The 11,239-nt window shown below is 25.2% G+C and overlaps 1 protein-coding gene across 2 annotated transcripts; it reads left to right on the forward strand.

Moving 5' to 3' along the window:
- The first annotated feature begins 415 nt into the window (after positions 1-415).
- On the forward strand, positions 416-10,276 carry LOC113551953 (glutathione hydrolase 1 proenzyme-like). Of its 2 annotated transcripts, none has more exons than XM_026954560.1 (10): positions 416-711; positions 6,139-6,354; positions 6,889-7,109; positions 7,726-7,921; positions 8,080-8,280; positions 8,507-8,735; positions 8,863-9,002; positions 9,090-9,330; positions 9,766-9,879; positions 9,962-10,276. In XM_026954560.1, exons 1-10 carry the CDS (start codon positions 626-628, stop codon positions 10,121-10,123), a joined length of 1,806 nt encoding a protein of 601 aa, XP_026810361.1. In that variant the 5' UTR covers positions 416-625; the 3' UTR covers positions 10,124-10,276. The 2 variants fall into 2 exon arrangements, with proteins under 2 accessions (XP_026810361.1, XP_026810360.1); XM_026954559.1 differs by having other exon boundaries at positions 418-711; positions 8,812-9,002.
- Positions 10,277-11,239: the final 963 nt, after the last annotated feature.

The raw sequence follows: 11,239 nt of genomic DNA on the forward strand, positions 1-11,239 counted from the left end.
AATAAATGAACACTATAAGTATAGTCGTAGGCTCGTAGCATCTCAAAAAAGTTTAAGACTGTATAGTTATGTATGACATTATTTTAGATTACTATATAATAAATATGTTTATAACATTAGATGTATAGCTAACAATATTAAATATTTTTATTTAATGATCCCTAATAATAATTTTCATTTACTTACATAATTGTTTTATTGTTATTGCTTTATTTGTATAATATATTATAAGTTCATATTATTTGCATGTTTGAAAATCAATCTAATGGGCAGTATGTGGTTATTGGTTATCACTTATCAGGTACGTTCGATATTGAGCATTAATTAGCATCACTGTAGGTATGTTATAAATTTGCTTATAGCACTACCGCATACAACATGGCAGTGGATTTTTATCTAATAAATAAAAAAAAAAATACAATCGACTTATAACGAAAATGTTACTATTTCTACTGATTCCGTTTACCACTACGACTACTATCGCAATACTTTGTTAAGTGATTCTGAACCACACCGGTCGTCCGGTTTTGGCATTATACATTCCGTTTGATTTACATGATATTAAAAATTATAAACATTAGTTTATTTCACACTTTATAAACGTAATTAATTTTCGTTGATCCAAATGAATGATTCCGAAGTAAACATTTCGGCCTTCGATTTAAATGACAAAACACCGATACTAGGATCGCCACTAAACAAAAATGCAAGGTAAGTTTAAATAATTATCATTAAATATATGATCAAATAAATGTTTGTTAATTTTCGATAATTGGTTGACATCATTAATTTTTACAACTAAATAATAATATTTTTAAAACACGAAGAATTTTCATTCATTTTAAACAACTAGATATATTACTAGGCGTTATCCGAAGATTAATAGAACCGAGATGGCAATCCACGTGTAGTGAATAAGTAACTTTTTTTCATATGTGCAACCAAGAATTAAACAAATATGTGGCTATGGTTTTAATATTATTAATAACGAGTACAACACCCTAAAAGTACTATTTCAACCTATTATTTATTATTTTCTTTGAACCGTCAAAATCGATCAAGTATTTTTTGATTCCTTAAGTCTCAACCATATAATTTACCTTTTATATGTAATAGCTGTTATCTTTAGCTTATATTCTAATGCTCTTAAAACCCGTCCGGGAACCCAGATAAAATGTGTGTAAAATTTGGTGCCAATTAGTTAAAAACTGTAAATTTTCATATTATGCGTAATTTAGGTTAACCCGACTAATAATATATATAATATATACTACCTTTTAATTATTATAATTTATTTATCTATCGTTTCCGTTTTGCTTCAGTTGGAATATTCTAAATTGTTTATTGTTAAGATTGGTCGAAGATTTATTTCGATATATAAACCTCATCTACATATTTTGCTTCATACGTTATATAATAACTGTTACTTAAAATTGTATTCATGTAAAATAGCTATATTTGCATAAATTACAAAATATAATACAATAAAAAAAATTATGTACATTCGTGATAACTATTTTATTATCTGTAAATGACGGTAATGCTGTAAAAATAAAAAATGTATTCATTTTTCGTTACCTAAAAGAAAATTCACGTGTGAACTATGAGCCACCTATATGGGTTGAACAATTAAGTTACAAACCTTCCAGAGTTTCAAGGAATCTATTGATATAATCTTTATTGAAAACGATCCAATATTTTTAAATCCTATAAAAGAAATAGAAAGAAAAAAGAGAAAGAATGAAATATTCATTTTTAATACACCACTATTCCTTTCCAAAGTGATAGAAGCGAAAGTTCAACAGCCATTCACTAGTAAATACTAAACATTCTAGTTTTCAATTTTTTCTATTATAACACTTTACCATACATATTTTCCTTTTTGATTTACATATTTAATTGACATTAGTATTCTTCATTATCTCTTCGGGCCTTATAACATTTCACAAACACATTTATCTATGTTATATCTTATGTATTTCCAATTATTTATATATTTATATATCAGCATCGTCGCACTTCTAAACTGTTCAGTACTCACCAACTCACCTACGAATTTATTTCGTACTTCTACTAGATTTAGAAAAATTAAGCTCATGTCGTATAAACAAAATCATGTATCTTTCTAAAGCAGTCCTTAAAAACATAATTAGTTTACGTCTACCAGGTTTATAGTTTAATTTATTGGCTTACATCCAAAATTCTAAATAAAAACAAAAACTATAAGTAACTTGGTAGTCTTGTGAAAGGTTGATATTTGATAAACATTTTAATAAACGCATTTTTTTATTATACTATTATAAATAACACTTCAGCAACATTATATTATATGACTACAGTATAACTCGCTAAAATAATTTTATTTGCTTTAAAATATGATATATAAAAAATAAATTCAGTACAGCCGAATATAACAATTGGCGTAATTGACGTATTTCAATTAAAACTAATGTAATGGGTAATAATTAAATATGCTATTAATTTGTAACGTAAAATATTTTTACTAACGTATGGTACATTAAATACCACGGACTTGGTGCAAATTTTAAACCAATAGATTTTTAAATAATATAAATTCACGTGATATAAACTACATATAGAGCAAAATACACGTGGCTTATTTTAGATACATCTAAATTTCTTATCAGTTATGGGTCTGATAATTCTGATTTACTACAAATTACAAATATACCTACTCAAACTGTATAGTCAACTAGTATAATGACCAATAATTGATAACTCGATTAAATAATTTGTTTTAAATGATTAATTTTCTTTCTTGCATGCATTGAGAATGTTACAATATTTACAACTGCGTATAATGTTGGTTCTATTTCTTACAATTTTAAAATTACTTACTTACTCAATATCAATTTTTAACCTATTTTAACCGAGATAATATCTCTGGTATTTTTCTAATGGCCACCGATGAATTTAATGACACAAAAATTGAATTAAATAGTAACGTATGTAATATAACTTACTTATACATCCCGCTTACCAACAATTAAAAAAAAAGTAGCTCTATTATGTGCTTAGGTATATAATTGAAGTTTGGTATGGTTTACGAGGGCCATATTATGTAGAAGTACAAAGTACAATTATTGTTTTCAATTGGCAGTATTAATGAATATTTTAATACATTATATCTATACATTGATAGCATCACATAGTGTTATAGTATTAGTTAATAATTCCTTATATTCTTATTCTTTAGCCGTGTTTTTTTCAATGTGAAACGTACTTACATATTTTATTTATTCTAAATTTTCAAAGTGTTAATCACTATATTTATATCATTGATTAAAAGATGCTTATTAAAAAAACTGACTTATTCATATAATTATAACAATGTGATCAGTGTTTTATTTCAAATCCAAAACAAATATTAAAATTGGTTTGATTGGTTCAGTGAATTATTACTACTTTTGTTTTAAACAAGAAGATATTTAGATGCATAAAATTATTTTTACACCCTGAAAGACCTTTTTTGTTTTAGCTTATTACCTATTACAATCTTATAATTTATTCATAAATCTTTTCATCTTGTATTATATTATCAGTTTTCAAAAAATCTAATGACTAGTTTAAACACTCAATTATTTGGTTATAATGTGTAAGACTTATTATCTTGCTTTTAATTTATTCTTTAATAACTTTATTATTATACATTCTGGAAGCAATAGTTTCGATACGGTAATAATAAATATTATAATTATACATTTTTTTTTAATTTTTAAAATTTAATTTTACAGTGATTAATATCATATTTCATATTATTAGTTTTATAATAATAATACAGTAATAGTGAGTTATTATACAATTTGTTTAATAATATTTGATTCTTAAAGAAAATTAAATTAAAAAGTTCGACTTAAGAAGACAACGTACTTATATCTTAAATTGGCAATTTTAAAATGCATATAAACTGCTTCAAAATTAAAATTCAATAAAAACCCTTCGTGACATCTTGATTGATATTCTTAATTTTACATTTTATAACTGATCAATGGTGTACACTTTAATATCAAAATTATCAAAGTAAAATAAATTTTTCTGAATGTAAAATTTGCTAAAGAGACGGAATCAACTATTGTTAACCCATACAGATACGACATTCGTTTGATTGATAATTTAAGTACAAAAATGATTATTACATTGATAATAATAGTTATGCAATTAGGTATTCATACTATATATATATCCACTTATTAATTTATATCACTAAATTGATAAATGTTTGAATTAGAAATAATAGTTTTTTGTTTCATGCGTTATGCCGTTATATAGTTCTCATTGATTGGGTACTCTAGACTTTTGTTTGTGATAAATAATTATAATTTTTTTATTATTTGTTACTATATTTTATGTATTATACACTTATAGATAACGCGTTTAAAATTTAATTTGATCTTCTCATTAATAATTTCATAACCATCATATTAAGATAACATATAAATTCTCAACGATTATAATTTATAACATTAAATTTGGATTTTCATATTATACTCAATAGTTCAAGTTTAATTTTATATTAACATATTATTACTATAGAAAGACTTAAAAATGAATCTTATGTCTGTCTCAAGTTATTCATTGTGCATACCTATTTAAATAATAGATAAATAATAAAAAAAAAGAGCTTTTTAATTGTAAATACATATCATAAATTTTTTAATTTAGATTTAGACAATAAATACATGATATCAAATTTTATTTCTTCTTCAATATTAATTGGCTTTATCACTTAGTTTCTTCTGATAAATTTGAGAATGACCCGATTACTTGTTGATTATTTATTTCACCTGCAGGCACCTACGGAATTTTAAAAAATCATATCAGGTTCTATTTTCACTCCACGTATCATCGATCATATTTTAACTAGACTAATTGGGTCTATAATTAGAATTATGAGCAGTATTCACGGAGCGTAACTATTTTATCGTTATTTAGAATCACTTATAATTATTCATTATTCAAATAAATAATAATTGAACTTTGTTTTCAAGAAATATTTTAATATTTACCCAAATTACCCGCTATTAGTTGTTGAAAAAAGATTTCAAAATACACAACTAACTTGTGTCCGTTTATTTTTATTGAACTATGAGCTCTTGCAAGAGCTTAATGGCTAATGTTTAGACGTATTATAATACAATTGTAAGTATAACTACGATCGAAAAATTGTCGAAAACACAAAACTTTGCAAGAGTGATCAAGAGTATAGAAAAATTCACGATACCAAATCAATTACCATTTATTAATCATAATGTTGCGTAAATAAAGGAAAATATATCAATATCATGTAAGTAAACTAATAATTATTAGTAAATGAGAAAAATGATTCGTAGTTAATAATTTAATTGAAATATACCATCCACGTGGAGCGTATCACAATTTACGGTGGTTTTACAGTATAATAACAATTATTATTTTCAAACAGTGATACAACTAAATATTTGACTAATATTTATTTCAATATGGGTATTGTTGCTCTATTATAGTACATAATGATTTATCATTTATCTTAACATTATAAAGTTCCTATTATTAAAAGAAAAATATTACTTACCAAATATATAGGTCTTATTCCCCCTTACAACTATTTTTCCGTAACCCACTAGATATTCACAGAAATGTTACCGATTTCCAGGAATTCTCTGAACTTTCAACCTGAGATAAAAACAGTTTAATATTACTCATCCCTAATCATTTTTGTATTTTTTTTTTATTTTTTTCTCATCAATCCATTATTAAATTAGATAAAAATATAAAATTTATTATTAAACTCAAATCAAACTACTACATATCAATTAATAGTTTTTCTGTAATCACAAAATCTAGATTTATATGTTAAATTATTACGTGGTCACCAATGAACTTTTTTTGTTTTATTTTTTAAATATAATCATAGTTCATTAGATATTAATAATAATAATGCCTTAATAATTATTAATATTATTATAAAATCGTTATTTATTTGTTAAGTTAATTTTTATAAAACGTTTCTGATACTTTTTTATGTTTAAAATAAACTATAATATAATTATTGCTTATTTGATCATATTCTTTTATTAAAAACTGCTATTAGTATTAGACCCAATAACTCATCCTAAAAACTGTATTGTTTATTTTCAGATTACTGTCAAAACGATGTCTTATACTAGTTCTTGTTGGAGTCTTATTATTATTTGCTGTCATAGTTGCGGCCATAGTCATATTTTCACAATACTATGAGTCCAATACTAGAACCTCCGACCCAGAATTCCCGTTGCCACCGTCAAGTATGCCGATGGGCTTGTACCGAAAAGTCGGTGTCGTCTCAAACGGTGGACCATGTGCACAAATCGGAGTGTAATACAAACCAATATAATAATATATATTTAATTTTAAATATACTCGTAGTAATAATTTGATCAACTTCAGTATTTTGATGACATAATCATTAAGAATATCATGTAAACGTTTAAAACCTGTGAAATATTTTTTTTTTTATATATACAGTCGTATATATTACTTATTTAAGGGTTAATAGTATTTATTTTAATAATAACCTAATATACAGTAAAATATTCTAAATATTAAACTATTAATCTAATTTTTCTCAATACAACTATTGAAATATAAATGTATACCAATTATAATGTAAATAATTAATAACGAATACAATGTATATTCTATTTTTAAATTTAACAGAATTTCTGTATTGATAATATTCAAAAAACTAGTGTAGGACATTAAAATATTTTAAATTTTCAGCTGCAATATATAATTTCAAAATTATGATACCTATAGTTTTATTATTTTTCTAATATTTCAAACATTTTAAATATTTGTGATTAATAAATATTTGACAAGTTATAAATAACATTTTTTCTTTTTTAACAGGGACGTTATATCGAAAGGTGGAAATGCCATAGATGCCGCAATAGCCACAATTTTATGTGATGGTGTCTTATGTCCACATCAAATGGGTGTCGGTGGAGGTTTTATAATGAGTTTCTACAACGCTACGACCAAAAAAATAATGTCGATCAATGCACGTGAAACAGCTCCAGCCGCAGCAACAACAAATATGTTTGTAAAAGATCCAAATAGTTCTATAAACGGTATGTATTACAAATACAAATACAAATAAGCTATATGATTATTTATTTATTATACAATATAAATATGTATGTAAACAATATTATATAAAATATACGTATGTTCTTTTATTAATATAGGTTCTAATTTACATTGTTTTATAAAATATAAATATAAATATAAGTCATATTCATATAGACATTCAATATCTGTGATAAAAATCAATTAATATTTATCTACTGCTGAATCTACCATAGACAACACTCTATGCTCTTTCAGTTATAAGTAATAATGTTCTAAATCTATATCTGACTTTTTTTTTTTAACATACATAATTAATTTAATATTAAACTAAAGTCTTTGCATTTCTTATTGGTGATATCGCTTTAATAACATAACTGACCTAATTTAAAAATGTTAATTCAAACAAAAGTTTATTTGTAAATAAGTATACTTGAATGATAACTGATAAGGTTTGCAAAAATGTACTTATATCGCTTATCAATAAGGTCAATGAGCATGTATAAGCATACAAGGGTTTCAGCTATTAGTTTTGAAAATATTAATGTGTTTATAAAAGTACATAGGTAATTATAAATATTCTTCGATTTCTATTATTTTTGATATGAAAAATTTCAGGAGGTTTGGCTGTTGGAGTTTTAGGAGCATTTAAAGGTTATTCAGAAATTTATAACTTATACGGTGGTGGAGTTCCATGGGAATCACTTTTTGAACCAACAATAAGATTATGTGAAGAAGGCATAAAAATCAGTAAACATCTAGAAATAAGTCTGAAGGATGATGTAGAAGTTATAAAAGCTGATCCCATGCTTAGGTATGATATATTATGGGAGTATTCATCTATATTCTAAATTAATATTTATAATAGATACCTTGGTTTATACAATTTTAAGACACTTTTTTATGAATTGAACAATGCATATTATTATAGAAGCTTAAAGTCAATTTATTTTCTTCGTTAATTGTTTATAGAGAAACATTTTTTGATGAAAGAACTGGACGTTCAAAGAAAATTGGAGAAATTTACAAGTTACCAAAATTAGCAGAAACATTAAGAATCGTAGCAAAAGAAGGGGTAGATGCCATTTATAATGGATCATTAACATCAAAAATAGTAGACGATTTAAAAGAAGTAAATGGTATTATTACAAAAGAAGATTTAGCAAATTATTAGTAAGTATACATTTTTCAAATCAAATGCTCTGTAAGTATTGTGTGGTATTATTAAAAAATATCAACATTTATTTTTAATATAAGCACCTATAGCTAAATAAATCAATTTTAATTTTTGATATTGTTATTTCCATATAAATGTTTTATTTAAATTGTCAATTATTATTTATTACAATTCATTCGTAATCTTCAAAATTACAAATTAACAAAAATATTTTATTTACAGTGTTGAAATCGAAGAAGCTTTTGCCGTAAAATTAAAGAGTGGATATACGATACACGCAGGGCCACCTCCTGGTTCTGGTATAATATTAGCATTCATTCTTCGTATATTGGACGGAATTTTACCAGCGCCCAATGCTGGCTTAGACGCACACCGATTGGTGGAGGCATTCAAATTTGGATACGGTGAAAGAACCCATTTAGGAGATCATAAATTCGTAAACGTGTCTCAAGTAGGTATTTTTTGCAGACACTTAAAACGTGTACTACTAATGTACCTAGCACATGTGAATAAATTGCACTTTTCAGATTTACGATAAAGTGAAATCGGACAGTTACATACAAAGTATACAAAGTAAAATGTCCGATAATTTTACTTCGGGAGACCCTAAATACTATGGAGCTGACTTTTATATGCCAAATAATCATGGAACCGCCAACTTGGCTGTAATCGATTCAATGGGAAACGTTGTCGTGTGCACTAATACAATCAATACACAGTGAATATAGATTTCTTAATTTCCCAAAACTGATAGTGCATATGGATGACAATACTTATTAACACGTCACCTTCGTATTTGTTTTAGCTTCGGCAGTGGTTTCATGTCTCCAAACACCGGTATTATTTTTAATAACCAAATGAATGATTTCTCGACACCAGGAGTCTCCAACCATTATGGAATCCCATCTTCGCCGTCTAATTTCATAAAACCGGGCAAACGACCAATGTCTTCCATGTGTCCAACTATATTTACCGACGAAAATGGTGATTTCGTTCTCGCGGCAGGAGCGGCGGGAGGTTCGAAAATCACTCTTGCTACTTCCTATGTAAGATTTCTTTAATTCATTAATTTGATTTTGAAATGTTTGGTTATCAATTTAAATTGTGTTGTTGCTATACTTATAATGCAGAGTGATTTTTTTAACAGTAAACACTTATTATCTGAATTTGTATAACATTTGTTGGAATTATACAAAAGTTTCTTTAAATCAACATTTTTATTTTTATTTAATGATATGCGTTAGTTTAAACTTTAATTGATTTCAATATGATACAAAAAAAAATGTATTCAATAATAATAATGTTAACTGTTAAAAAATTACTCAATATTTTATACGATACATAATCCAAACGATTTTTGAAGAATATAATATTGATCATCTCAAATCATATAGCTTATTAATTATTGTAATTAAATATAAAAAAAACCAATACTTATTCTATGATCACCGAAATAATAAACAAAACCATTTTATTTCTAGGCATCCGCTCTAAAACTGTGGTACAATAAAACTCTAAAAGAAGTAATAGATAAACCTAGAATTTATCACCAGCTTATGCCTATGCAAGTTCAATATGAATACGGAACGACTAAGGTATAAGAATATAAATATGATAGATATATTTCAAAAATAATATTCTATTATTGAAGTCTTGTTTTCCTTTTTATTTTTACAGGATGTTGTACAAAAACTTAAAGATATTGGTCATACTGTAATGAGATTGAAAGATAATGGAGGTTCAGGTGGTTCAGCAGCATCAGCTATTGCCAGGACTTCGTCAGGAATGATCGAGGTTATGCCAGATTTCCGTCGAAAAGGAAATTCATCTGGATATTAATAAAGTCATATTAATTTATTGTTCCAATCATGATAATGTGTGATCAAAATTATTTTTTTAATTTACTATTTGATCGAAGTCATGTGAAATTTACAAAATATTACTCATTATTATAAATTAATTATACGTGTATAATATTATATATTATACATTATATAATTTAACTACTATTTTTAATTGCAAATAATCACAATAACTTATAACTATATCTTATTTCCACGAATAATACAAATAATTGTTTTCTTAAGTCTTATGCGATGTACCACAAGATTATATATTTAAGAAGAAATAAGTTTACGGAAAATTTCAAATTTGTTTCACTATTAGTCAAATATAAACAAACACTGAAAAGACTATACAGTTGGTTTGTTTGAATACTCGAATTAAAATATTTAATTATTAAGTCGTAACTACGTATAAATAGCCATGTAGGCACGTGACAAATTATATATTTTTTTTAAGCTTAGTAGGTATAAAAAATGATTGAAAAGCTGACTTTTTTAAAAATGTCTGTGTATCGAGATTTGAATGATTAGTTTTTGAGTTATTTATTTTTGTTTATTAAGGATAAATATAACAACGATAATAGATTAGAAAGATACTGTGGCTATGATTATAATATGAAAAATAATATTTATTTATATTAACATTTTATAATTTGTAAAAATTGTTTGAGAATAATAAGTACTAGATTACTACATAGCATATTTACTCTATATATCACTTGTAAAACTATTATAGTTACATAATATTATCCTTAGTATATAAATATTTAAATAACTTAAAAATCACTCGTACAAATTTTAATTTAGATACATTAACAATTTTAAAATCTACCACCTACTTAAAAATATACAGTAAAAAAGATTGGTTCTTATTAGACAAAAATAAGTGTCTATTTCTACGAAACAATTATTATTAAATGGCTGAATAAAATGTGAACAGTTAAAAAACGGTTCTACATTTAGCATTTCAAAAATAATTATTTGAATAAATTAATTATAAAAAAAAAAATATAGGAATGAGCATGTTTGGTGAAACTCCCTGTATAATATTGTCACTGCGTATGCTAATAACATAAGATTAGTACACATTTATAAGATGTTTTAATGATAT

Source organism: Rhopalosiphum maidis, chromosome 2 (assembly GCF_003676215.2).
Source record: "Rhopalosiphum maidis isolate BTI-1 chromosome 2, ASM367621v3, whole genome shotgun sequence".
In the NCBI taxonomy this organism is placed as follows: domain Eukaryota; kingdom Metazoa; phylum Arthropoda; class Insecta; order Hemiptera; family Aphididae; genus Rhopalosiphum; species Rhopalosiphum maidis.

What these genes read in the sequence shown, in the direction of transcription:
- LOC113551953 (XM_026954559.1), top strand. Translation starts at nt 626, where the DNA reads ATGAATGATTCCGAAGTAAACATTTCGGCCTTCGATTTAAATGACAAA. An exon ending in AAAGCTGATCCCATGCTTAG is followed by an intron (nt 7,922 to 8,079) that starts GTATGATATATT and finishes AATTGTTTATAG; the next exon opens with AGAAACATTTTTTGATGAAA. An exon ending in ATGAATACGGAACGACTAAG is followed by an intron (nt 9,880 to 9,961) that starts GTATAAGAATAT and finishes TTATTTTTACAG; the next exon opens with GATGTTGTACAAAAACTTAA.